The 27,163-nt window shown below is 58.9% G+C and overlaps 3 protein-coding genes across 9 annotated transcripts; 1 reads left to right on the top strand and 2 right to left on the bottom strand.

Moving 5' to 3' along the window:
• Nucleotides 1-1,858: 1,858 nt before the first annotated feature.
• SENP1 (SUMO specific peptidase 1) lies at nt 1,859-15,051 on the bottom strand. 6 transcript variants are annotated; one of them, XM_037370777.1, is made up of 16 exons: nt 14,470-14,846; nt 13,775-13,847; nt 13,502-13,661; nt 12,303-12,462; nt 11,881-11,984; nt 11,556-11,803; nt 11,317-11,371; nt 11,180-11,218; nt 11,005-11,089; nt 10,560-10,712; nt 10,194-10,325; nt 9,532-9,735; nt 8,608-8,687; nt 3,183-3,267; nt 2,703-2,798; nt 1,859-2,106 (listed from the first exon to the last, which is right to left on the bottom strand). In XM_037370777.1, the coding sequence occupies exons 1-16, from the start codon at nt 14,761-14,763 to the stop codon at nt 2,044-2,046; spliced, it is 2,031 nt and encodes a 676-aa protein (XP_037226674.1). In that variant the 5' UTR covers nt 14,764-14,846; the 3' UTR covers nt 1,859-2,043. The 6 variants fall into 6 exon arrangements, 5 of the variants coding, with proteins under 5 accessions (XP_037226674.1, XP_037226675.1, XP_037226673.1 ...); XR_005101509.1 differs by lacking the exon at nt 1,859-2,106 and adding an exon at nt 6,854-6,921 and having other exon boundaries at nt 2,760-2,798; nt 14,470-14,850; XM_037370778.1 differs by lacking the exons at nt 1,859-2,106; nt 2,703-2,798; nt 3,183-3,267; nt 8,608-8,687 and adding exons at nt 8,695-9,372; nt 14,956-15,051 and having other exon boundaries at nt 14,470-14,695.
• A 121-nt stretch (nt 15,052-15,172) lies between these two features.
• On the top strand, nt 15,173-22,917 carry PFKM (phosphofructokinase, muscle). Of its 2 annotated transcripts, none has more exons than XM_037411688.1 (23): nt 15,173-15,780; nt 16,413-16,511; nt 17,162-17,235; nt 17,334-17,411; nt 17,627-17,816; nt 18,034-18,199; nt 18,296-18,340; nt 18,429-18,537; nt 18,613-18,708; nt 18,804-18,896; nt 18,976-19,101; nt 19,548-19,612; nt 19,712-19,775; nt 19,853-19,999; nt 20,265-20,335; nt 20,429-20,516; nt 20,594-20,746; nt 20,850-21,014; nt 21,136-21,197; nt 21,292-21,403; nt 21,514-21,613; nt 21,833-21,938; nt 22,081-22,917. In XM_037411688.1, the coding sequence occupies exons 1-23, from the start codon at nt 15,513-15,515 to the stop codon at nt 22,226-22,228; spliced, it is 2,625 nt and encodes an 874-aa protein (XP_037267585.1). In that variant the 5' UTR covers nt 15,173-15,512; the 3' UTR covers nt 22,229-22,917. The 2 variants fall into 2 exon arrangements, with proteins under 2 accessions (XP_037267585.1, XP_037267586.1); XM_037411689.1 differs by lacking the exon at nt 15,173-15,780 and adding an exon at nt 15,804-16,206.
• A 1,073-nt stretch (nt 22,918-23,990) lies between these two features.
• ASB8 (ankyrin repeat and SOCS box containing 8) lies at nt 23,991-26,700 on the bottom strand. Its single transcript, XM_037411770.1, has 3 exons — nt 26,481-26,700; nt 25,417-25,521; nt 23,991-24,952 (listed from the first exon to the last, which is right to left on the bottom strand). Exons 1-3 carry the CDS (start codon nt 26,595-26,597, stop codon nt 24,320-24,322), a joined length of 855 nt encoding a protein of 284 aa, XP_037267667.1. The 5' UTR covers nt 26,598-26,700; the 3' UTR covers nt 23,991-24,319.
• Nucleotides 26,701-27,163: the final 463 nt, after the last annotated feature.

Raw genomic sequence — 27,163 nt, 5'->3', positions numbered from 1 at the left:
CGAAGCTCTAAAGCAGGTCACTGGGACAGGATCCCTGTCCCCAACTCACCACCTCCGGCTCCAGAAAGCAGGAAAACCAAAGGCGATAACACCCAGCACGCAACTGCAAAGACCTTTTAACTCCAGCTCGCAGCACCTCCGGCTCCTTCCTCCATTAAACCAGGCTAAACCACCCCGGCACTGCGAGCCCCGCGCCTGCCGAGAGCGATTTAATTTACCCAGAAGGTGAATTAGCAAAAGCAGCATCCCCCGAGCCAGGGCTGCTCGCTACCGGCAACGCTCCGGCTCCTGGAGCGGGGATCCAGCTCACGGCTCATGCTTATTAATCACAACACATGCACAAAAAGAGAAAAGATAACGTTACTTTTTTTTTTTTCTCCTCGGATCTTTACTTGCAGTAAAAGATAGAAAAAGGTAGTAAATGAACTTGGTATAAAACACACGGAGGGGAGAGGGAAGGGTACAAACCAGCCTACAAAGAACACGACCTGGTGGGAGCAAGGGGTGGGAAGGAGCAATTTTGTACAAAACTACTGCTTACAGGTAGAGAAAAACGTATAAAATATCCCTCCCTATCTGGAGACAAAAATACAAAAGTGGACATTATTTAATTCTTTACTTATACTTAAAAAGGTTATTATATACAGGAGAGAAAAGAAGCAAGTCTGGCGGCTCGGGAAGCTTGTCAGACACTCCCCGCTTCCTCCCACATCGCACTTGAGAATAAATTAAGACAGCTGGAAGCGTCACCGCAGCCCCAGCCCGATGCCAGGGGCCCAGAGGAGCGAGGCGCGTGGCGTGAGGCAGGAGAAGCATCGGGGCATCCCCCAGAATCCCAGTTTTGGAAAGAATTAAATGCTTCGGCGTATTTCCCTTCTTCCCTGCCTCCGTCCTCCAGGCCCCCCGGAGCCGCACACCGGAGGCACCTTTGGAAGCGCTTCCCAACTTGCTGGTGGTGCAACCTCTGACCTGGCACCAGCCCTCGCCCCAACATGTGCAAAATATCAGGGAGGAGAGAGGAGCGATCCACCCCGCTCGGCTGGGGCCCTCGGCACGAGGACAGCGGTGGCGAGAAGCTGCGGCCCCAGCCCCTGCGAAGAGGCAAAGCCAGGGCAAGAAAAAAAAAAAAAAACCACCAACAAAACCCCCCCCCCAAAACCCAACCAAACCCCCTGCGCACACGCAGGCTTTGTTCTTTGTCACCCCGGGAAAACACCTGGAACTACCTACACGCAGCCCGACCCCGCAGAGCCCCGGTGCTGCCCGGTTCCGTACCTGGATTTCCATGAACAGTCGATGCCAAAGAACTGGGAGACCAATCCCGCCGGAAGAAAAGCGACGTTTAACCAACAAGTTCCTTTTGGAGGTCCCCCAGCCCTCGTCCACCACCCTGGGTGGTGCCCCACCTGCCCGCAGCCCCCCGCCCAGCCCCCCAAGCCCACGGCCAGGCCGCTCCAAGAACTCAGGGTGCCACGTTACGGCCTTAGATAGGCGCTAAGGGGCAGGGTGGGTGATGGGCGACAAAATACTGGCTTTGAGGACAGAGGGGAGCTGACACAGGAGCAGAGGACACACCAAACCCTCCCTCCATCCACCCTCAACAGGCTTTGTTTTCCCCACGCGACGCAGCGCTCTCCCAGAGCCACGCAAGTACCTTCGCTGCCCCCGAAATCCAGCCTCCCCCTCCACAGTCACACCGTCAGCTCAGCAAAGCTGGCAGCCAGGGCCGTGAAAAAGCAGAAAAATAAAATTCCTCGGATGTTCGAAGCTGCCCCCTCAAATCTCAGCACCTGAAATTGCTTGTAAAAATAGGTCTTGAAATACAAAAAAAAAAAAAAAAAAAAAAAAATAAAGCGAGTGTGCTTCTGAACATTTCTATTGCGCATTGGTCCGTGAATGGTGGTTTATCAAAAATATGGTACAGAGTTCATTCGCTGTGTCTCTGAGCGAGGCCCGCGCCTGCCGCGGCTCAGGGTGCTGAGCAGGGCGAACCGGGGCACTTTGATACAACCTCACCGGGAAGCGGCTCGTGGCACAGCACCATCAGAGCAGCTTGCGATGCAGGATTTCCCAGGCCATTCGCTTTCGGAAGTAGGGCATGTGTTGCTTTGGTGGGGGAGAGAGAGAGAGAAAAGAAAAAGTACATCAGCGTGTCTTCCCGGAGCGTTTGTCGAGCAGCCGCGCTGGCGGGTGCAGTTTTGCAGGTGGTGCCTTTCCTGGGGGAAAAATTGCTTTCCAATGGTCGGGAAGAGGACAGCGGATGAGGTCTGGGTAATAACGTAACTCTGATCATGTTATCTAGTAATTAGAATTAAAATATTCATGCATGGGCTACTCCACAGAGGCTGACAACATTAAGGAACACCGAAATTCCCTGGGATTCAGGCTCCAGCACCACCACGAGCGGGTCTTGTTGGGGGTTTGTGAGCTTTCCCCAGCTGCACCGGTGACGCACCCCAGGGATTCGAGCTCCAACAGGAGACCTGCAGATGGCTTCAGAGGGACAATTTTGCCCGGTGTAACAAACCACCGCAGTGCCTTGCGTCAAGCTCTGCTCCCAGGGAGCGGCAGCACCATCCCCGTGCGGGCTGGGGTCATTTGAAACCCGCAGAGAAGGAAGCGAAGGGCATTTGGAAAAAACCAGAGTACAAACAAACAAGCGCCACGTGCCCATCGCTCCCCGGGCACGAGGGTGGGTTTACCTGGGTGAAGTTGATGGGTTTGTCTTTGGTAATGCAGTCGGCGTATTTGCAGGCAAACATCCCGCAGTCGCTGCCGTTCATCTGCTGCGGGATCTCCTGAAAAAGACGGACATGAAACCAAACGTCATTTCTAGGCGAACCGGTCCCTGTTTTCCAGCCTCTGAGGATAAAGAGCTCCGAGTGGAGGATCCCTTTGGAACGAGCCCTAACGAGGGAGGTCTGCACGGAGGGACAAACGCCAGCGCGAGGAAACGAGGGGGAAATGAAGAGGAGGGTGGGCAGCAGGAATCGAGGTGGCACTGGGGCACCCCCGGCTCGGGGCCCGAGGGGACTCTGCAGTAGAGCAGCCTGCCATGAAGATCTGGGATTTGTTCACTGCATCCATCGGGAAAACCGGCCAGGAAAGGTACAGCAGGGCCACGAACAAAAGCAAGGGCTGAGAGAGACCCCTCCTCCAAACCTCGGGCTGCCCAAACCTACCTGACTCTTCTTACTCAGCAACGACCAACCATTAGTGTCGAACTCTTTCCTCTTCTTGTCAAGACTCTCCTGTTTTAAGTATTGCCTGCAGGAATAAGCGAACAAAGAGAGCTTACTTAGAGGAGCAGGGGAAACCAGCCAGTACACCATATGTCAGTTTACCTAGGATGTCCTCTACCATGTTTGCAGAATTAATGCAAAATGGAAGTCCAATATTTTCGTCTCGGTACTGGCCATTTTAAAAAGGGCTCTATAGACCCAGGGTTTGAGGCAGTCAAAAGAAGGACCAAGCAGAACTTCAAAACCCATCCAAAAAAAGTACCTGCCAAGCAGAGAGTCAAAACCACAAATAAACCAGCGAGAACAAACCTAATTCATCAGAGTGACTCACGGCAGAGGGAAGCGCGGCAGCCACGGGGCTGCCCCAACGGGCTCCCGCAAGCAGAGCGTTATCCGGAGGGGACACGGCGAGCGGGGCTCCGGCGGCGCCGTGAACTGCTGCCTCGCGGCCCCCAAGGCCGTAACTTCGCACAAAGGTAGATGGGAGCAAATTTGTCACCACCAGAACAGCGTCCCAGCAGCTCTGGAACGCTCGCCCTGTGCGTAAAGTGTCAAAAACCCAGCACGGAGCTCCTCTCCAGGCTGGTGGTGGGCTCAGCTCAGATGTTCTCCTGGAGCCCTTCTCCCAGATCCCCTTTCCACTGCTGACTCGATTTCTTTGTGCCAGAGCAGAAGACGGATGGCAAGTGCTTTCAAGGAGGGGGAAAGTAGGGAAGGTGGCTCTGATTTCCTCAAAGAGGGTCCAAGGCTTGGGGATGGAGGGGAGGCAGCCCTGGGAAAAGCCACACCAAGATGCTTTTATGGGGATCGAGTCAAGCTGGGAGCACAAGTGGGAGAAGCAGCCTGTCATGGGGGGGTATCAAATCCCTTCCACGAGCCTTCAGCAGAGGGAGAAGGGCTGCAGAGCCAGTCCCATTCCAGTTCCCAGAACTGGAGACCAAGGAACGCTCAGGGGTGCTGGGCCACCTCCTCTGCCTGGAGAGGCTTCCACCAGGTTTGGCCCAAGATTTCATCACCAGAAGAACAGAAAATCAGAAGGTTTTCCCCTGCCTCCTTGAAAAAAGTTTAGAAACTCTACCAAGGCCATGCCCAAGCAACTGCCATGCTTCTTCCTTTGCGGATACGAACACTCTGAACTATTCCCCCTTCGCTGGGAAGTGCGGAAAGGGAAGCTCAGAAAGGACACAGACACAAAGGTGGCCTAGAGGGAGCCCGAGGAGACGAGGTGATGGGCCAGAGACGTTCTTAATGGCCCTCAAGGAGCTCCTCTCTGCTGGCTGCTGGTGCCATTAACTGACATTCAGCTTTGCAGACACCTTCTGCTCATCTTGGTTACCAAAAAGACCACGAAGATCCAGAGAAACCATCTCCTGCACATTTGGCACTTTCTCAAAACAGCCCAAGGAGCCTTCTCGCTGTCACGGCTGCGATCAGAAAGTTTGGAAAAGAAAAGCCAGGGATGAGATGCTGCTGGCTCGGACGGAGGGGTCAGGAGAGCAGCTGGCGCAGAGAGGGAGGCGGGTTTGGCCGCCAACGCGGGGAGATGTGCCATCTTTCAGAAACCTGATCCACAAAGCCTTGGCCAAATCACATCTCCTGTCAGTAAATGCCAGAAGGCGATGGGAGAAGGGGGCGATGCGACCCGCAGACGAGCCCGAAAGATGTAGGGTCAAACTTAACGCCTTGGTGCCGTCAGGAGAATTTTCTCTATCCTAACTCCAAAGAGCTACTCAAAGCAAAACTCTCCTGTGTGGAAGAGTCGCTGAAACACCCAGGAGCCACTGAACGAAGAACTCAAAGTGGCGGCAGCAGGACCCAGCAGCCTCTGACCACGAAGCCAGCCCCTTCCTAGCGAGTGTGTCTCTAGAAAAACAGCCAGAAATGGGTTTTGCTGGATGTCACAGTGTCAAGGAGGGGAGTCTCCCTCCTGGCAGCCCCCTGACACCAGACCAGGCCCAGAGAAGCGCTTCCCATCAGCGGGACACGCAGTGCCCGGCCAGTTCCCCAGCGCAGGCTCTGCCGGCTGCCAGCAGCTGCTCTAACTGCTCCCAGGGAGCTGCGCGGCCGCAGTTTGGACACAAGATCAACAGGGGGTAAACCCCGGGGTGGGGTGGGGAACCCAGCCCTTCACTGAGCACGAGAAGCCTCTGTATCTCATCACCAAAAATCAAACCTAACGGATGGAGAAGAAACTCCTTGTAACGAGCTCGGGGTGAGGTGAGCCGAGCCTGCGGCACAGTGGCTGGGAGACGGGAGCAGACTCTCCGCACCACAATACCACCACACTGAAACGTTAATTAATAACGGCTATCATTTCGATCACAATTAAAAAAAAATATCTTAGCAATTACCGCCTGCTACAGAACCCACTGGAATCCTCAGCTAAAAAAAGAGCAGCAGCACAGGGCCCGCTGCTGTGCACATTCGGAGACGGGGAGCGAAGCCATGCGGATAAGCAGAAGGGCTCGGAGCCTCCACGTGGAGCGGCTGCGAGCGTACGGAGCGGGGGCGACAGGCTCCGAGTGCCAGACGGGGAAGAAAGCAGCGAAGTTTCAACGGTGCCGGAATTTCGGTGAATAAAACCATCAGGTGGCTTCAGCACAGGGAGTTTTATCCGCGACTACCATGAGCCACGGCTACTGTGCCGTGAAATTTTGAGTTGATTTCCACAAGGGTGAGGAAATAACACGCACAGCTGACGTTAACCATGACCATCACCTGTGTGGCTCCCTAAAAGCCGCCTCCAGCAACCTAGCCGGCGCAGGGAGATCAGTGACCATCAGACACACTGCAAAGAACACAGCACCGCTGCCGCCTAGGAAACAGCCTGAGCCACCTCTCAGGAGGGGACTGGAAGAACACGCTCAGGACCTCAAGGAGAAACAGCCCGACACAGGATTTTTAAGCAGAATTACACGCCAAATCAAAACCCAACATGCCTGAGGTGCCCTGTCAAACACCGCTGGCTTTTAATCTCATTTTCCTAAATCTGAAAATGGATTTTTTTGCCCTCTACAGCGCTTACAGACACACACAGACCTGATCAGGTGCCTCAGGGAATTGTTGAAATCAACTCCGCAGCACACTGCTAAATGTCTAAGAGCCCTGCAGTAAAGGGCACGTAAAGGCAAGCATTTCAGGCGCTGCTGCGAGCAGGAGATAAGGAGATTTCACAGGCATGACTCGCTTTGTGCGCTCTATCCCCTAAGCTTTCCTCCAGCCTGGGTACACTGGAATGAAGTTTTTAACTCATTTTAACAGGTCGGGTTACGTCCGCTCCAGAACACAGACCCTCCCAGCAGAGCTGAGATACCGAGCACCGTGTTTCCCAAGGAGAAACCCCCCAAAACCAGAGGCAGCTTACTAAAAACCCTCGCCAGGTCTCACACCCAAGTTGTGTGAAAGCTCCGATGCTGCGACAAAGCACGGCAGCCACCAAACCACCAGCGCCTGCGGTCCCTGCTCACTCCTAGCCCGGCCAGCGGCCCTTGCATTCAATCAGTTACTTTCCCTGTGCCTCAGTTTCCCTCCTCTGTAAGGTCTGACTGATGGTACAACACTCACCACCTTTAGGAAGCTCTAAAGATTGAAAGCATGAAAGGGTCACTAACCATGAATAGGACCTCCGTCCCTTCTTCCCGGTGTGATCCTCCCACTGCATTCAACCAATAAAAGCCTCCTAAAAGGAAACAGAGGGAAAACAATTATGTCCAGGGCAACAGCGACCTGAAATCCTGGCTCTCTACCACTCACCCTGTGGGGCTGAAACACTTTGCATCCTCTGGTACTCTCTACCACCACTCTGAGGACCTGCTTCCTCGCCCCAGACCCTTAAATGAACCACGAGCAGGACTCCTGGGTCCCCCCCTCACCTCCCAGGTGTTTCATGTCACCAGATGTCTGTGTCTTTCTTCCTCGGAATCAAAGAAATTTCAGGCTGAAAGGAATTGTTTCACCCAGACCACCTCTGCCCCAAGGCAGGCCAGCTCTCCTCGCACCCTTCTTGAACACAGAGGCAGAAGCCACACAGCAAACTGAAGAGACGCTCCCCTGAGCCATTTCCAAAGATTTTATACTTTTCCTTTTCCTCCCTTTCCACCAACAGCATGGAACAGCGTGGAAAAGGGAAACAGCTATTTTTACAGTTATTTAAAAGGGACCCGACACACGCAGACTGCAAAGCACCTGAACAGGAAAACAAAGGTGCTAAACGGACTGGAAATGGCATTTGTCTGCTGTCTGTCTTTATCATTATTCACATTCCTTGACTGAATGAGTGACGCCTCTGCTGACACACTCAACCTCATGCCAGAAGACGCAGGATCAGATTCCCAAGTCAGCGTCGGAGCGAAGCTGAGATGAGAAACAGAACCGACAGCTGACCCAGGGTCAGCACCAGAGCGACAGAGGAGCTGGCGACTGCGTTTCATAAATCACTCTGCAACCTGATTTGTATCAAGCCTGACGGCCCTACGTGACTAGGGACCTTCGAGAAGAGGGGGTTTTTCCACCCTTGCCCAGAGAGTAGCTCCTTTTTAATTGCATTCCATTCAGAAGCAGCTTCTGAATATGGGAGAACAGTTCTGGATTTGATGTGCAAGCACCCCTCTTCTAAAAGAGCTTGGAGGGTGGGCAGCCAGCTCCGCTCCCCCCTGGAGCATCGCTCCAGATGGGAAAACCAAGACCCGCCGTGCGGCCTGAAGCCAGGCAGAGCACCCCTCACCGGCTCTGGTTTGGGGGCACGGCCTGTAGCGCCCCACTGGAACTCAGCCCCCCAGAGACCCACGCAAACCTTTGTCCGCGGGCTGATGCGAGACACCCCGGCTGCCTACAGCTAGCACGGCACGCTCCAGAAGCCCCCTCCCAGGGCAGAGGGCCCAGCTACCGAGCTGGTCTTTGCCACAGGCACGAAAAGCTCCCACCTGGAGGACGGGGCCAGGAGGTGCCATTTCTTCAAGCAGCTGCAGGACGAGGGAAGGACCCCTACCCCTCAGCGCCCAGGAAGCTGGTTCCCTCTCAAGATGATGCCCCAGATGGCTCTGAGACTGGCGGAGCCTGATGTCCTTAACGGAACAGGTCTGAAACATGCCTGTACCCACAAAGGTTCCACCAGCCTCACTGGCAGATCTGCTGGGAACTGGTGAAGACAGGGCATCGGCACAGGACCCTCACAGACCAGCTCTGGAACCGTGGACCGCGTCAGCAACGCGTGGTGAAACACGAAGTGGGGAAACCGGGATGTTCCTCTGAATCTTCCCTTCGGGACCCAGACAGGGACTGTCCCCACCGAGGGCTGTCGCTTCCAGAGCGAGGTAAGAAGCTGTCTGATTTTTAAACGGGCACAACTCAAGGAAGTGTTACTCACAACAGTGTCCTGCAGGCTTCGCTGTTTATCCCACCCATGGAGTCATAATAGGTGATGGTTTTTTTCCTGAAGTCTACAACCTACACAAAGAGAGATGCGTTAACAGCGCACAGCACAAGGAGCGCGTCTCTCTGCCAGGACACACACTCTGCTGGCAGAAGTTTAGACCATTTCAAAGCAGAGGACCTCAGAGTACTCCTAACGTCCTCCGCACAGCCCTCCCCCCCCCCCTCGCTGCAGTGTTATTTAACCACTTGAATCTCTAAATCAGGCTCTCCTCAGAGCGCCCCGGTAAAACACAAGACGCTCTGTTATCCTCATTGTTAAAGCTGCAGAGAGATAGGTTTACAGAGGCTTTGCTCCACCTGACGCGTGCGTGACTAAGCAGCCCAAGACACAACCCCCCCAGGTGTTTTTCCGGGGCCCCACACCCCCTTTCCACGCCACCACCCACCCGTGTGAGCTCTGCCTTGCCCGGCAGCGGAACAACCCTCCGAGGAGGTCTCGGCCGAGGAGGCTGACGCAGGGTGGGTTAAAAGCCACAACGTCACTACGCAGGTGCCCACAGCCAAGAGAAGGGACGGAACAAATCGGGGGCAGCAGGCAGAGAAAGCTGCGTGGTATCTGCCATCTGAATCTCTCTAAAACGATCCCGTAGCAACGTCTCCAAAGGTGAGACGGTGGGAACGGGGACACGAGATCTTTCCCCACAGAATACGCTAGCCTGACGTGACCTTCCCCACCGCCTCGTTTTTTCTGTAAAGTCTAGAAACACCCAAAAGGCTGCAGCTCAGACTTGGATTTTAAGCACAAACACGAATTTCCCTGCCACACACCAACAGCTGACAACGGCACGGCTCGAGCGCCGTGACATTTCAGCCGCAGGTGGATTTACACACAATTGTGAATAACTAAAGCACTCACGGCCAGGCACCAGTGCACCCCCAGGTGAATCGGCACCAAGAGCAGATCCACAGAGAAGATATCCACTTTCTTCGTCCACCGCTTCACAGCTTGGTAACCCGCCATTTTTAGTTTGGTAAAGAAGAAAGTATTGAACGCGTGAACTGCCGGCAAACCCTTCTCTTTGCTCCGTTCCATCAGCAAATTCATGTAGAAGTTAATTATCTGGGGAAGAAAAAAGCATCCAAGACATGTTCAGTGTTGACACTTCCGCATAAGGTGCTCTGCCCCTGTGCAAAGTTTGGTAAGGAACTGGTTTTGCCTTTGCCTGTCCCACTGAAAACCTGCCCCCGGGGGGATCTACAACAGCTCAGCTGCCTTAAAACTGTCAAAAATCCAGATTCTGGAATGCAGTCTTCTATATTTAAAAATTACTCTTCCTTCTTTTTGCCCTGATCGTGTCTGTGGTCAGTCCCACTCCTCCCAATATCACCAGTTCTTCAAGCGCCTGGTCTACGCAGGGGTTTCTCCACAGATCAACCGCTCCAGACGTGAACCACTGCCCACACCTACCAGCCCCTTTCTGACCCCTTTCACGGAGAAGGCAGACACGTCTGCTCACTTCAACCTACTTTAAACTGCCGAAGAAAAAAAGTCTTAACAGCCCAGGGCAGACCGCTCACCTCATCGTTGAGCCAGTTCAGGTTATTGAGGGTCTGAATGTCTTTCCGAGTGATTGTTAACCGAAAAGCTTCACTGAGCACCTCATCCTGGTTCCCACCGCGGAATACGTTCTTTATTTCCTTTTCCATTTCCTACAGGGAGGACACAGACAGCACTGGGAGAGTTCCTGCTATTCCCATCACAAAGGCAGGATTCAAAGCCAGGTTTGTTCTTTGCGCCTCAGAGAATAAACTTGCTACAAGATGTACGTGGCAAAAGGGAACAGCTACCCGTTTCTGTGCAGATCTCAGGAAGTTACAGCTGTATTTAGAACCTCTACGCACAAAACCCGCCTGCCTGTGTACACCAGATCCAAGCAGGCTCACCTCGGTGATTTCAGGGAACTCCTCTTCACTGTCAGCTGACTTAGCATCCTCTTTCTCCTCTGGGACCACCGTGACAGGGATTTCCTTCTCAAGGGGTACTCGAAGGTTTAAATCCACCAGATCCTGCACCGAGTGTTCCTGTTCCTGCAAGCGCTGAAGGAGAGACCTTTACATTAGGTGGTGCCCAGAGGAGTCGCCTCTCCAGGGCTTGTGATGGAGCTACGCTGGGGCCGGGCGTTCCAGGAGACACAGGGACACAGAGGGCGAGCGTTTACCCTGGCCACGACGCCACCGGGAGCCCTGGCCTAGGAAGGGGAAGCAACAAAGACCCCAGACCCCGATGGAGGCGGGTTTTGTCATTTTTCCATTTCCAGTTTGCTTTCTGTTCTGCAGTTTAACATTTGGACTTGCAAAGGCTGCCCTTGCAGTGACTGCCCTCCGTTACCTGGCTTTGCAGCTGCAAGGCCAGCGCTTTCTGCTCTTCAATTTGCCGCCACCTGTCCCGAGCTCGTGAATCGTAGACACTGGTCCTGAAAAGCAGTTTACGTGAACAAATCAGGGTTTTGTTTCTAGATGTGAACACTCACGACAGGAAAACAGAGCAGAAAACTTGTACTTACAGTTCTTTGATCCATAGTTCTGCCTGGAAGAACGGGAGGCTAGAAAGGGGGAGAAAGGACATGTGTAAGCGTTGTCTTTCATGCAGAAACTAATTGCCTGAAAAGTGATTTGTAATTATTATTTTACACCCTCTTACCTTGGTGCTGGGGTTCTGGAATCCTTTACCTTGAGCAAAATGACAGAGTCCAACCCTAAAGAGAGTAAAGTTTACAGAATTGTTACCATCACAGTTACTGCCCGCTTCCCCAGCTGCTGCAGGAGTCCACATACAGAGCAGGAGGGGAAAAGTGGGTTTGCCACGTACATTTAAGTCAATTTTCAGATTTTGGGGTCTCATTTCAGGTTTGTTTTTTGTTTGGTCAGGGTTGTTTTTACCTTCGGACTGCGTGTTAGATGCTGGTAGATTTTCTTGCTGATGCTGGGCTGTGGAGTTACTGGACTCAAAGACATGGGAGGGATAAGTGGGGGCGGAGTAGAGCGGTGGTTTGTGTGACGGCTGCTCCTGTGCTCCGAGGACGCTGGATGCTGAACTAGCTGGTGCGATGCTGTGAGTTTCAAACAACTTTGAGTTCTTGCTGGGAGTTTCTTTCACTACAGTTTTGCTGGAATTTGAACACCTGGACCTAGGGACAACGGAAAATAAGCTCCCAGCAGAGATGCGTGGTGCTGTCGGCTGGGGAAGAGCATTTTACATACTCACAGGTGGAAGGGGAATAAGGAAGAGGGCTTCGACGTAGAAAATTGTTTTCCCGTGACCATCTGAAGCAACTGCCTGTAGATCTCTCGCTCTTCCTCCCGAACAGTCTGCAGGAAAACCACCAGATACGTCTAGCCAACGTGATTTCAGCAAAGACACCGCGAACCGTGAGCAGATACACGTGCAGTAGAGGTTTTACGGGTGCCAGCATGCCCAAGGGTCTCAAAGAGTTCAACCACCAGCCTCGACCAGACCAAGCGCTGTGGAAGTCTGAATGTGGGCAGAGCTGAAGCCAGCTCCTGCCTGGCAGGAGCAACTCCAGCACAAGCCAGTCTGTTAGAGCTGCCTCAGGCATGTCCTAGTGCCCAACAGAGATCTCCTCAGACAAATCCACCCACTAAAGGGTCTCCCAGCCTTTTCTTTACCTCTTCTGCCGTGCTGATGAACCGCCGGGGTGTTTTCTTGGGGCTATGCAGGCTGCGGCGACACGGACCGCTCCAGGAAGGACTCTGAGCAGGTTTGATCGGAAAAGCTGATGCATGGCAATGGTGGTTTGATTTTCCTACAAAACTGTTGGATGTCCCACTGCAAGGAGAGGAAAAACCCCCCACGCTTACTCGATTCCACGCTTGTTTTAGTCCGTAACTGCATTCTCCACCATCCCCAAACCCAGCCAAGAAGGAGCTATCTGGTTCTGAGCAGAAATTAGTATTTTATTTGTGTTTTAGGAAGCACCTCAAAGCTGAATCCTGGCTCTCCATCAGCTTGATCTGAAGCCGCTCCCCAGCCCTGTGTGGCCAGACGGACTCCACGAGGTGGCACTGCGAGGCCGAGGAGCCACCGCCGGGGATCCCGACCTTCCCGCTGGATCCATCAGATCCCGCTTCCATCCACACACCACAAAATGGCTGAACCTCGGCTTCAGGCCCCACTCGGGCTCACCCTGCTTCCCCCACTCCCACCCAACAGAGCCGGGGAAAAAACACACGGGTCAATCCAGCGTTTTCCCTCTTGAAATTAATTTTCCCTATTTAGGATCGCTCGTTTAGGCTGGAAAAGACCTTTAAGATCATCACGTCCAACTGTAAACCGAATGCTGCCCGCTCCACCTGTAAACCGTGTCCCCAAGCGCCTGGTTTGCAGACAAGTGTTGGCCACTGTGGGGATTTCCAGGAGCAACAACGACTTGACCTGGTCTGCAAAGGTCTGACACAACACAGGTTTATACCGGCTGCAAAACCCGCTCCTGCACCCAGCACCACGCACACTAACTGGCACATTTCCATCACAAAACGACGATGCACTGTTTCCTCCCCAGTCCCCCAGTGGTGTAACAATGTTCCCGTACACTCAGAACTGGCCCCTTGCATCACTAGCTTTGGTAAAAGACGGGCTCCTCCACGCTGGGCACTGCTTCTGCTCCCAAACCCAGCGCTCACAGCCTTTATCTTTGCCACAGGGAGGTTATAAACACCGAAAGGACCCAGCAACCTCGACAAACGCAACTATTTCCACCCTGAACTCGCTCTGTATTGACACCAGCGGTTTGTGTGGGTAAAATCTCTGGCAGCTTCAGGCGGAGGGCTCCGCAGGGAGGGTTCAACACAGAGGGGGCCGTACGCACCTGGCGTTCTTGCGAGCTTCAAGGTAAGAGCCTCGGCTCACCCTCGGCTTCTGCGGTACGGAGCCCAGAGGGGGAACCAAGCCCCTCCACTGCCCATTGGCGCTGGAGCCAAAGGCTCGAGGCTCCCCCGCCACCCGGTAGCTCTCAGGGCAGGGGACTTCTGCAGGGGAGAAACGCAGCAGCAGTCAGCAAAGAGCCATATCTTCCTCCCCACGCTGCCTGGGGGAGGGAATAGCCAAAAACCTGACACTCGAGCAAAAAACGATGCCTTACCTGGGCTGTAATTAAGAGCGCAGGATGCGTTTCCAGCGGGGCAAGTGAAACCACCGATCTTGTTGGTTAAAAACTGTGTAAGAAGATGGCAGCTTTTTATGAGAGGAAAGCACAGCTCAATCTTAAACCCCAGGTGCAACAAAAACTACGCAGGTATGTGAAAAGTTACACTCCACCCCACTCATACTGTTATAAGTTAGCAATTACTGCAGCAGACTGGTAGAATAACACACCACTGCTGGTGTGACAACACAGCTAAAGCATCACTTCCCCCCCATTCCCTCCTAAAATCTGCTCTGCCGGGCACAATGGCGGTTTTATTAAGGAGAGGAAAAACAAACACCGATTTCATCTTGTTACAGGGCAAAAATCATCAGCTTCGCAGGTCTGCCAGCATGAGCCGCAGCTGCAGCGTCGAGACAGGCGCACGCTCCACACGCCACCTCGGTTTTACGCGCTCGCAGGTAACGCACAGTGCTCGCGGGGCTGCTGCAGCGCCATGTGCCGGGCATTACCGCGACGGGGCTGCCAGATCCGCCGGGCAGGTGGCAAAGGCGAGGCCTGGGGGGTGCCTCCGACACGTGGAGACCCCCCACGGGGACCCGGAGAAGCCACCAGCCCCGGACACACTGTGGACGGCGAATAGGGGAGGTCACGCAGCCCCGCCGGGCCGCGGCCGAGGAGCGGCCCCGCACCTTGCTGTCCGGCTGGGAGAGAGGCTCCCGCAGGCCGGCCCGCGGGGGCAGCGCGAAGGCCTTGAAGGCAGAGCCGTGGCTGCCCCGCGCCGCGTCCCGGGCCTCCATCCTCATGTGCGCCGCGGCCGCATCGGAGGGAGCGCGGCCCCGAGAGCCGCCCCGCAGGCGGCGGAGAAGCGGCGGGCGGGCCCGGCTCGGGGAGCGGCGGGCGGCTCCGGTTTTCCGTCTGAAAACGAAGACAAGGAGAAGAGCGTCAGGGAAGTGCGCGGCCCGGCCGGTCGGCGCCCGCGGCATGATGGCGGCGGCCCCGGGGCTCCGCCGGGCGGAGGGAGCTGCCCGTGGGCCCGCCCGAGGTGCCCGCCCGAGGTGCCCGCCCGAGGTACCCGCCGGGCAGCCCCGCCGCTGCGCGCCCGGCCCGGGGCCCACTCGCCGCCCGGGATGAATCCAGCCGCCGCCGCCACCCCCCACCCGGCCCGGCCGCCCTACCGGAAGCGGAAACGTCCCGATGGCGCGCGCGCTTTTCCCGGGCTCGGTGGCGGCTGCCGGCAACGAGGCGGACGGAAGCGGAAGTAGGCGCCAGGCGCAGCGGCGCCGGAAGTGACGCCAGGGAGAGAGGGGCACGGAGGGGGTGGGGCCGCGTCAGGCGGAAACAGCGCATGCGCCGTGGGTGAGCGGGGGGAAGCGCGCCCCCTCGCGGCGCGGCGGGCACAGGCCCCGCAGCGTGGCGGGGCTGCGGGTGTGTCACCTTGCGGGGAATGTGTGTGTCAGCCCTGGCGGGGGGGTCACCCTGTGTGGTGTTCCCCGACGGGGCAGCTGATCCCTACAGCCGATCCCGGTACTGATGCTCTGTGCAAGCCTGATCCTGGTACAGCCGATCCAGTTACAGCTTGGGACAAGTGTGGGTGCTCCTGCTACAGCCGATCCCGTTACAGCTGATCCTGTGGGCACTCCCAGGGCAGCCAACCGACCCCGTTACAGCCGATCCCTACAGCCGATCCTGTTACAGCCGATCCCTACAGCTGATCCCGTTACTGCCCGTCCCCATGGGTGCTCCTGCTACAGCCAATCTCATTACAGCTGACCCGTTCCAGCCGATCCCTACAGCCGATCCCATTCCAGCCGATCCCTACAGCCGATCCCGTTCCAGCCGATCCCTACAGCCGATCCCGTTCCAGCCACGGGCAATGGTGGCCATCCCCGAGCTCTCCCCCGAGGCCTCCCGGCTCCTCGTCTCGGCCACGCTCTCCCTCGCCGCCGTCCTCCTCCTCCTCACCTTCCTCCCCACCGCCCCGAGGGGGGGGCGCCCACCAGGTCAGTGCCCACTTGGACCAGCACGGAGGGCAGACTGGTACCAGTAGCGCGTACAGACTGGTACCAGCATGTGAGCCAAGCCATGCCAGCAAGGAGGGTAGACTGGAAGCAGTAAAGATGACACACAGGCATCAGCAGCAAATACAGACTGGCACCAGTAAGGAGAGCAGACTGGCACCAGTAAGGAAGACAGACCAGTAACCCCACAGAACAGAGACTGTTACCAACAGGGAATAGAGAGTGGCACCAGTCAGAACGGATTGGTACCAGTAAGGAGGACAGACTGGTACCCACAGGGAACATAGACTGGAACCAGTAAGGATCGACTGGCCCAGTAAGGAGGGCAGACTGGCACCAGCAGGGCAGACAGACCAGTGACTGCAGAGAACACAGACTGGTACCAGCAGGGAGCACAGACTGGCCCCAGTAAGCAGGGCAGGGCCGTGCCCCCCACGCCGGGAAGGGGACACCCCCCGGTGCCAGCGGGGCCGCCCCTCCCTCCGGGGGCCCCATTTAGGTGCTGGCGGGGGGGCAGGCACCAGTCGGCAGGTGCCAGCGGGACCGGGGGCACCTCACCGCCCTCCACCCCCATATTTTTTTTTTTTTTTTGCCCAATTTTCCTCTTTTTCCAGCCAAGAAGATGGCACAGGCGCCGCCGGGACACAGGCACAGCGAGAGCCTGGGCTTGGGCAAAGCCATCGCCGTCCTCACCTCCGGGGGGGACGCCCAGGGTAAGAGGCACCGCGGGTAGGGGGCACCCCGGGACCCCCAAAGCCACCGGCGGCGGGAGGGTAGAGCCCCATTTCGGGGAGAAACCAGGTGAAAATGGGATTTTAGCAGCCAGCTCCTGCAGCTGGTTGAGCTGCTCCAGTGGGTTGTGGATTTGGGGGTGACCTTGGGGGGGGTGAGGAAGCCGGGGGGCAGAGCTCAGGGGAGTTCTGGGGTGCAGGGGGGTGGTGCGTGCCCCCTGCCGAAATTTGAGGGGGGTCAAAGGGATGGCGGCAGCACTTGGGCACGAAGCCAACGCTGGAGAAGCATCGGGGTTGCCCAAAACGGCGGGGATTCAACCCAAAGCTTGTCCTCCGCCAGCTGGGCCCCAGGGGAGGGGGGGTACCCCAGTTTACGGGGGGGGGGGTGGCGACTCTTCCAGCCCGTGGGGGTCTCCGCTTGGCTCCCCCCACCCCCATGCTTGTCACCCGGTGTCATGCAGCACCGCTGCTAAATGTCAGTGGAGCAAAAATAACCCAGGCAGCTGTGGGCCAGACCCGGGGCGGGGGAGGGGGCCTGGGGGGGGGAGGAGCCGCACACGGCTGGGGGAGGTGATGGCTTGGGGGGGTCCCTGGGGGGGGGTCCCCAGGGTGACACTCTCCTCCTCCCCCAGGCATGAATGCAGCCGTCCGCGCCGTGGTGCGGGTCGGCATCTACACTGGCGCCAAGGTCTACTTCGTGCATGAGGTCGGTGCTGCCCCCTCCCCCCCATTTTCCCAGCCCCTACACACACCTTGGAGGGGGGTCGTTTCAACACCAGGTTATGCCCCCCCTCCCCCTCCCAGGGCTACCAGGGGCTGGTGGACGGTGGGGACAACATCAAGGAGGCCACATGGGAGAGTGTCTCCATGATGCTGCAGCTGGTGAGTGGCAGCTGAGCCCGGCCAGCTCGGTGCACCGATGGCGGGGGGCACGGCGGGGTGGGGGTGGGGGGGCAGACACGGTGTAACCCTATGCCGTGGCGCCAGGGTCAAACCTGAAAATAACCCGAAACCAGAGCCGGGATGGAGGGGGAAGGGATGGCCAGACAGACACTGGGGTGCTGAGGGGGCCCAGCACCCACGCGGGGGTCCCGCAGGGGGGCACGGTCATCGGCAGCGCCCGCTGCCAGGATTTCCGGACGCGCGAGGGACGCCTGAAAGCTGCCCGGAACCTGGTGAAACGCGGCATCACCAACCTCTGCGTTATCGGCGGCGACGGCAGCCTCACCGGTGCCGACACCTTCCGCGCCGAGTGGAGCAGCCTCTTGGCCGAGCTGGTCAAAGTGGGTACGTGCGCCTGCCCCCCCCGCGGGACCCCCAGCACTCCTGCAGGGCGAAACAAAAAAGGGTGTTTTGTACGAAAATCGAAAAGCCGGGGGGGTCGCACACACAAAAAGGTGGGGTTTTCCCCCACGCTGAAGGTTTGTGCCCATGTCTGGCCCCACGGGGATATCCTGGGGGGGGGGGCCACAGAGGGAAAAGGGGGTGTCCCACCCTGCGGCAGGGGGGATCACGGCAGAGGAGGCGAAGAAGTCGAGCTACCTGAACATCGTGGGCATGGTGGGCTCCATCGACAACGACTTCTGCGGCACCGACATGACCATCGGCACCGACTCGGCGCTGCACCGCATCATCGAGATTGTGGATGCCATCACCACCACGGCCCAGAGGTGACGGCGGGACCCCCGTGGCCCCCATGCCGGGGGTGACCCAGGTGTCCAGGCCCCGCTCAGGCTTGCCGTGGGGTGAAACTCTGTCTCCCGCAGCCACCAACGGACCTTCGTGCTGGAAGTGATGGGTCGCCACTGCGGGTACGTCCCTGTGCCACCACCCAGGTCCAGCTCCCGGTAAAGAAAATGGGGAAAAATCCCCAATCGGCCTCTTTTTCACCCACTCCAGCTACCTGGCGCTCATCACTGCCCTGGCCTGCGGCGCCGACTGGGTCTTCATCCCTGAGTCCCCCCCTGAGGATGACTGGGAAGACCACTTGTGCCGGAGGCTGACGGAGGTAGGACAGGCTCCAGTGGGCGCCTTGTCCCTGTCACCGTCCCCATCATCATCCCCGGCTCCCCCCCCCCCCCAGACACGCGTGGGCGGCTCCAGGCTGAACATCATCATCGTGGCCGAGGGCGCCATCGACAAGCACGGCAAGGCCATCACCTCTGACGACATCAAAACCGTGAGCGGGGAGGCGGGGGGGAGGCCCCTTCTTTTTTTCCAGCCCTTTCCCGGTCCCACTACGGGGCCGGATCCAGGTGCATCCCTGTCTTGCAGCTGGTGGTGAAGCGTTTGGGGTATGACACCCGCGTCACCATCCTGGGCCACGTCCAGCGCGGCGGGACCCCCTCCGCCTTCGACCGCATCCTGGTAGGCAGAGCTCCCTCCCAGCCTGGCCCGGGGGGAGAGGGGTGCCGGGGGGGTGACGTCCCCATCCCCGTCCCCACAGGGCAGCCGGATGGGCGTTGAAGCCGTCATGGCTCTGCTGGAGGGGACCCCCGACACCCCTGCCTGCGTCGTCAGCCTCTCGGGCAACCAAGCTGTGCGCCTGCCCCTCATGGAGTGTGTCCAGGTGGTGAGTAGGGGGGGGGGGACCCCCAGGAGCACCCCCAGGCACCCCTGTTGGGTGCAATGCAAAGCTGCGCGGCACAACACAAACATATCCAGTGGAAAGCAAACCCAGCCAGAGCAGCGCCAGCCCGTCTGGTGCGAAGCGAAGCCACACGGCGCTATGCAGGCCCGGCTGGAGCAGTAAAACACACCAGCGCAGCGTGAACACATCCAGTGCGGTGCAGACCCACGTGGTGCTGTGCAAACTGGGCTGCTGCAGCTGCAAACTGGGCGGGTGTAGCACCAATCCATCCAGCGCGATGCAAAGCCACCCGGCGCAGTGCAAAGCCCGGTGATGCGGTGCAAAGCCCGGTGATGCGGTGCAAAGGCCGGTGATGCGGTGCAAAGCTGCGCAGCGTGGTGCAAACCCGTCCGTCGCGGTGCAAACCCGTCCCCCTTTGCAACCCGCAGACCAAAGACGTGACGACAGCGATGAACGAGGGGCGCTTCGAAGATGCCCTGAAGCTGCGAGGCCGGTGAGCATCCACACCCCATCCCTGGTGGGGACCGCGGCGCCGGCCACCCCCAGGGGTCCCACGTTCACCTTCCCCACCCCACCCCCCACCCCTTCACAGGAGTTTCCAGAACAACTGGAACGTGTACAAGCTGCTGGCACACATCCGCCCCCCCTCCACCAAGGTATGACAGCGGGGAGGGGGCGATGGGGACCCCCTGAACCCCACAACCCCCTGACGGCGGCTCCTTTGCCCCCCCAGAGCGGCTACACGCTGGCTGTGCTCAACGTGGGCGCCCCGGCCGCCGGCATGAACGCGGCCGTCCGGTCAACCGTGCGGATCGGCCTCATCCACGGGCACCGCATGCTGGCGGTGCACGACGGCTTCGAAGGGCTCGCCTATGGGAAGGTGCCAATCCCCAGGGAAAAGGGGGTGCACGCTGGGGGGGGAGGGGGGTACAGCCCCCAAAAGCAGCAATAGGGAAGCAGGATCCCCCAGGATGGGGCTGCTCCATCCCCTTCCTAACTCCAGCCATGCCACGGTTCATCCCGCTGTTGTCCCCAGCTGGGGGGCACCAGGTGACCCCAGTATCACCCTGTTACGGTCACGGCAAGGCCGGTGCACCCCAAAGTCTTTCCCCCGTCCCCCTTCTAACTTGCTGCTTTTCCCCCAGGTGGAAGAGTTCACCTGGGAGAGGGTCGGCAGCTGGACGGGACTGGGAGGATCCAAACTGGGGACAAAGAGGTAACGCTCCTTCCCAGGGAATTCTGCGGCGGGATCCCCAGCTCGAGCCCCCCACGCCAGGCGGGCTCAGCCAGGGAGGTTTCACCCTGCCAGGACCTTGCCCAAGAAATACTTTGAGGAAATCAGCACCAACATCAGCAACTTCGGCATCCACGGGCTGATCATCATCGGCGGCTTCGAGGTGAGCGGGGAGGCGGCGGCAGGGTGCCAGCACGGCACGCACGGCACGGTGCCGCGCTGACGCCCCGCGCCCCGCAGGCTTTCACCGGCAGCCTGGAGCTGATGGAGGGGAGGGCCAAGTACGAGGAGCTCTGCATCCCGCTCTGCGTCATCCCTGCCACTGTCTCCAACAACGTCCCCGGCTCCGATTTCAGCATCGGCGCCGACACCGCGCTCAACACCATCACCACGGTGCGGCCCCGCACCCCCAGCCCCCTCCCCATTTCAAACAGCCACACCCACTACCCTAATTCCCTCCCGCCCCCCCCCCCCCCCAATTTTTCCACCTCCGCAGACCTGTGACCGCATCAAGCAGTCGGCGGCCGGGACCAAGCGCCGTGTCTTCATCATTGAGACCATGGGCGGCTTCTGCGGCTACTTGGCCACCATGGCAGGGCTGGCAGGCGGTGCCGACGCTGCCTACATCTATGAGGAGCACTTCAACATCCACGACTTGCAGGTTGGGGACCCCCCCCACCCCCTGCGCCCCCCACCCGGCATCACTGCAGCCCCAGGGCAGCAGGAGCAGTATTTATTCCTGCTGCCAAGCCCCCCCAGTGCCCGTTCTGCGCTCCACCTAGGTCAACGTGGAGCATTTAACTGAGAAGATGAAGACAACGGTGAAGAGGGGGCTGGTGCTGAGGTACGTCCCCAGGGTGGGACAGGATGGGAGGGGCAGCTGAGAGCTGCTGCGCTCCTGCCACCCCCCAGGAGCCCATCTCCCTCCCCTGGCCCAGGAACGAGCGGTGCAATGAGAACTACACCACCGACTTCATCTACAACCTCTACTCGGAGGAGGGGAAGGGCATCTTCGACTGCCGGAAAAATGTGCTGGGGCACATGCAGCAGGTCCGGACCCCCCCAGGGAAAAGAAACGTGGCCCCCAGGGAAGGGGCTGCAGGTTGGGAAACCCTCGCCCAGGGCTTCCCCCTGTTCACCCAGTGACTCTTTCGGTGCAGGGCGGCACCCCGACCCCCTTCGACAGGAACTTTGGCACCAAAATGGGTGCCAAGGCAGTGGCCTGGATCACCGGGAAGATCAAGGAGTGCTCCCGGCATGGTGGGTGCCACCCCGCTTTGGGGGAGCTTCTCTCCCTTACTTCCAAAGGCCCCTACTCTTCCCCGCAGCCGCAGGGGACTGCTGAAAGCAAAGCCCCAGCACACGCGTGCTCCGATTTGATACCTCAATGCAAAGGGCTCCCCTGCAGATTTTGGGGGGGGTGCTCTCCCCTCCTGGAGGGCCCAAAATGCTGAGCCCACTCCCCGCCACCCCTCGCAGGTCGGATCTTCGCCAACACGGCTGACTCTGCTTGTCTGCTGGGCATGCGCAAGCGCAGCCTCGTCTTCCAGCCCATCACCGAGCTCAAGGAGCAGACGGACTTCGAGTAGGTCCCTCCTCTGCTCCCCTCCCACCCCTGAGACCGTGCCCCAGCCCCGGGGAGAACAAACACACGCCAGGAACACCTCCCCGGGGGGCACAGCACTGTTTCCATCCGGGGTCATCACACTGCCCTCTCTCTCATCCAGGCACCGCATCCCCAAGGAGCAGTGGTGGCTGAAGCTTCGCCCCATCCTAAAAATCCTGGCCAAGTACAACATCGAGCTGGACACCTCAGAGAAAGCCCACCTGGAGCACATCACGCGCAAGAGGATCTCACTTGAATCCAACATCTAAGAGGCAGCTTCCCCTGCCCCGGAGCGTGTCCCTGTGTCGCTCTGGGAACCTCCAAAACAAGTGTCTCCCGTTGTAGTTCGCACCCGCCAGGAAGCCAGGCAGCACCTCCGTGCCCCGAGGGCACCCGCTGCCTTGGCAAAAGAGCAGTTTTCCCGAAGCAGAGCGCCTCCTCGGGGTAAATTTTGGGTTGGTTTAGGTATTTTACAGGCTTTTTAAAACAAAAAAGCGGTTTCCCAAGTGTTGCGGGGGGATGTTGCAATGAGCTGAGAGCAAGCGGCCCGGGTACGGTCCCTAGGGCACCACTTCAGTCTCAAAAATTCAGAATTAAGATGCTTCAATAAACTCATCACTCATGGTGGCAAACACAAATTGTGCTCCCACCCTCTGGTGCTCACCCCCTGGGGAAGATGAATGCGGCTCTCACAGCCCCGCATGCACCCCTGGTCCCCAGCAGCTTCACTTCCCAGCACAACAGCGAGGAATAAAATATGTATCGTCTGATTTTTCTCCCCCATAAAGCAATTACCAACGTTTACCTGCCTGACTTCACCTTCAAGAGCACAGGGCAGCTCTCCCGGAGAATCCCTGGGTGAGAAACATGCACTCAGAGGATGACGCAGCTCAGTGCATCATCCAGGTCCCCAAAAACCCCCAGCCAAGGGTGCGGCACGGGTGTGAAGGAGGGGCTGGGGGCAGTGGCAGGGACTGGGGGGGCCGGGTGGAGGCACAACCCACGCAGAACTCCTCAGTGCGAGGGTTTAACAAGGCCCTCGCCATGGTGGTCATGGATGGCGCGACGCTACGGTTCTCAGAGACGCGACAGGGACGGGAAGAAACCAGCCCAGCAGCACCCCAAACCCCACCTCGATGCACCCTCCCTGTTCAGAAAGGACCCCAAGAGCGGGGCCAACCCCCCGCGCTCCCTCGCTGACCCCTGCTGCGGGCATGTGACACACCTCCCAGTGCACAGCGAGCTGCTTTATCTCCCTGAACACGTCGGTGCGTGCGGGGACACCGCTTCTGCCGGGAGCGAGCCGTGCCGAACAGCGCGGGCGCTGCCCACAGGGGTCCTGCCCGGTGCCCCGCTGCCAGCGCAGCGTCCTGCCTCCTCCTAAAATCTCTGTACACACATATACGTAAAACCAACAACAAAACGGCGAGCGGACGGTGCAAAACCAAAACTAAGGAAGAGCTCAGGTGAATTGTCACATGACAGACGGGAGAGAAACCCTCTGCTCGGGGGCATGGAGCATCCCACGCTCCGAGCGGAGCGGCTGGGAAGCATCTCCTCTGCTCACACTAATTAAGAGCCCTGCAAAGCATTGGCTTTCAAGGTGCTCCCACCCTCTCCCCCTCTACAGCGCCAATGCACCTTAAAAATTCTAGTTAAGAGAAAAATACACCTCCAGGTGTTGCAGGGATGCCTTGGGTCTGTCAGAAACGTGGTAGGAACACCAGCGCTGCCCTGCCTGCGGGGTGCTGCGCCGGGGTGGCCGTGGCTGTGTGCAGGCGCTGGAGCTGAGTGAAGGTGCCAGCCCGCACCGCTACACAACGTACAGGCTCGCTGCCTGTGCTTATGGTGGGCTTTTCCATCAGACCTCCAACTGACACATCCCATGGGACTTTTCCAGGTCCCACAGCACCTTCTCTTGGTTTCTCCAGTCCTTCAGAGAGGCGGCTTTCCCCATTCTCCCCACACCTAGAAAGCCTTCCTGTTCCCAGGGTCTGCCCCAGTGCCAAAAAAAAAGGGATAAAAGCCAGGTCAATCCAACAGCTGGGATATAATTTGTCATTAGAGGGAACTGTTCATCTCAAGGCCAAAACTGAGGGGAAAGCACATGGGAGGAGCCGCTGAGCCGGCGTCATGGGCAGAGACAACATGGAGCCACCTGTGAGCAGCACCAGTGGATCCCTGCTGCCCCACGCCAGCTCAGGCAGGAGAGCAGAGCAGGATGAAAACCACGCTGGTGACTGGGGAGGGGAATCCAGCACCCACAAGTCCCAAATCAAGCGGTCAACCTCGTCTCCGGAGCTGCCACGAGGAAGCGGTGACAAAGGGAGCCACACACTGGCATGGAAGAGCCCCGGCGCTTAGCTAAGGAGCAGCACATACTCCTTCAGGCAGGTGGGCAAGGGCAGCTGCTTCACCGCCTCCGGCAGGAACCGCACGCCCAGGCTGCGGCGCACGGCATAACGCGACAGCGTCTGTAGGGTACCAGGGGCCGAGCAGAGCAGGGTGAGCTTTTCACAGAGCTGCTGATCCCGGGTCACCTCCCAGGGCATGCTGCCGTTTTTTCTCAGCTCAAAATGTCCAATAGCTCGATGGAGAAGGTCGAAGCAGGAATCCTCACGCTCCGTACCCAATCCCCGAACCAGCAACGCCACCAACCGCGAGATGGGAGTTTGGCCTTTCAAATTAACCACCCGGACCTCCGCCCCGAAGTCGAGCAGGATGCTGACGCTCTCCAGGTTACCCTTCATGGCTGCCCAGCTGAGCGGCGTGTCGTTGTTGTAATCGCGGGCGTTCACCAAGGCACCGTTCTCCAGCAGCGACCGCACGCACTCGGCGTTGTTCTTGAAGGCGGCCCAGTGGAGCGGGGTGTCCTTGTTGCCATCCAGCGCGTTGGGGTTGGCCCCGTACTCCAGGAGGATTTCCACGCAGGTTTCATCCTTCTCGGCTGCGTAGTGAAGGGCCGTTCGGTTGTAGCCATCCAGGGCGTTGACCTGCAGAAGGGAGGAGAAAGGATTCAGGGGTCACCGAGATACCCCACTCCTGCCAGCATCAGGGGACGCTCCACCGGCGCTGCACGGAGTTGCCCCCATATCCCAACTGTAGCAGACAGAAAAACAAGGCAGGGAGTGGGGGGTACAATCTGCCAGCGGCCGGAGGGAAGTGCCAAAAATCAGGCAATAGAGAGGTTTCAATTCTTCCTTCAGGCTTCTGCCACAAAACTACCCCCCTCCCTGTGGGAGCGGGCAGCCCTGAGATCTCAGGCACCAACATTTCACTCCCCACTGCGACAATAAATCTTCAAGCCTTCACCTGGACCCATTTCACCCACCAAGGGGCCACAAAAACCGGCATTGCTTAACACTGTTGGCAGCCACTGCTGCCTCCCAACTTCCCAGCCCCTAATCAAAGGGATCTTTGCATTTTTAACATGTTTTTGTTCTTCAAAAGCCTTTACCTCTGCTCCCTTCTGCAGCAGCAGCTCGACACAGTCGGCATCAGCCACCATACAGGCGCAGTGCAGCGGTTTCAGGGTGCCATGCATGCAGTTCACGTCCGCGCCCTGCGAGAGCACAGGAAACCGCAGCCGGCATTAGCAAACCCACCCATTCCTGGCCCTTTTCCACCCCCATGCCAGCAGCTGATGCGCCTTGATTTGCATCGTTAGAAAAGGTTTATTAATAGATATCCAGCGTAATACGCCCACACAAGCCGCGGGGTTTGTTTTCAGGCTGGGTGCTGCGGGTGCACAGCTCTCCCTGCCAGGCAGAAGCACTTCACAGCCTGCGCTCCCGCTCCCAGCCTTGATTTTTCATTAATTCATTGTCACTAAACGATGCCTGAAGAAACCCGGGTGCTGCAGGGTCTGGTATCGCCCACGCAGCTGATCGCTGCCCGTGTGCCAGTTCCCTACTCCGGTGGGATCACAAGGAATGGCTGGTGTGAGGCCAACAGCAGGCACAGCGCGGTGGGGTTCGACAGGCCAGCGGGGCGCTCTGCCCCCTGTAAATGAACCAGCAGCCGTTCAGTAGCCACCGGCCAAGCTCCGGCAGGACTCGGCCAGGCTCCGGCAGGATCCGAGCCACTCTGGGAGCAGCCCCTGGTGGGACGCAGCCCCGGGCTGAACCCGGAGCCTGGTCGGCTTTGCAAGGGCGTCCCCAAGCAGCTTTAAGATGCTCTGCGGAGCCCTCGCCGCCTGAAATAGCTCATCAGCTGCCCGGATCAGCCAGGCTTAGCCGGGGCTCTCTGCTGCCCGTAGTGGTGAGACGGGCTGAGGCGAAGCCCCCAGACCCACGCCCCGCGGGGCGCAGGGCGGCTCCAGCCGCAGGAATTTTCCCCCGACGGGCGCTGCCCGCAGCCTGGCCCCATCTCCAGCCCCGAACAGGGGGCAGACCCCCTCCCGGGGCACCCGCCGGGCTCACGGATGGGGTGTCCTGGCCTGGCCCCCTCCCCTCAGCCCCTCCGTGCCCTCCCCCAGCGCTTCGCCGCGGCCCGGGCGGGCAGGCCCCGGGGGCGACTCACCCTGCCGATGAGATCTTCCACGTTGTCCCGCGGGAAGGAGCGGATGGCGGCGATGGTGCGGATGAGCCGCTCCGACAGCGAGTACTTGCTCTGGATGCTCTGCATGATGTACCACATAGTGCGGGCCGGCCGGCCGCCGCCTCCGCATGCCCGGGCGGCCCCCGAGCACCCGGCGCCAGGCCCCGCCGGGCCCCCGCGCTGCGGCGGGCAGGGGCGGGGAGAGCTGCCGGGCCGCACCGAGGGCCGCACCGAGCGCCGCGGGGGGGTCCCGGGGGGGTCCCGGGGATCCGCGCGGTCCCAGCGCGGCCGCTCCGAGGCCTGGAGGGAGGCGGAAGCCGCCGCCACCCGGAAGTGACGACTACGCAGCGGCGCATGCGCCAGGGGAGGGCGTGGCCGCTTCCGTCCGCCTCTCCGCCAATCCGGATCCCGGCTCCGCCTCCTCCCGGCTCTTCCGACTACGCACTCGGAGGTCCCTCCCCTCCTTTGCACTCCTCCAATCGCCAGCAGCTCCGGCCCGCAAGCCCCGCCCTCCTCCCGGCTCTCCACCAATCCGCCCCCGGCCTGCGCGTCCTCTGCATTCCACCGCCCCGCCTGGGGGCGCTGGGGGCAGCCTGGCACCCCCCACCCCGGCCACGGGGTCGCCATGGCAACGCGGCCTGGAGCGCCCCGGACCGGGCCTGGTG

Source organism: Falco rusticolus, chromosome 19, assembly GCF_015220075.1.
Source record: "Falco rusticolus isolate bFalRus1 chromosome 19, bFalRus1.pri, whole genome shotgun sequence".
NCBI lineage: Eukaryota > Metazoa > Chordata > Aves > Falconiformes > Falconidae > Falco > Falco rusticolus.
Note: the sequence above shows the minus strand (reverse complement) of the source record. Positions and strands in the feature narration are given on the sequence as shown.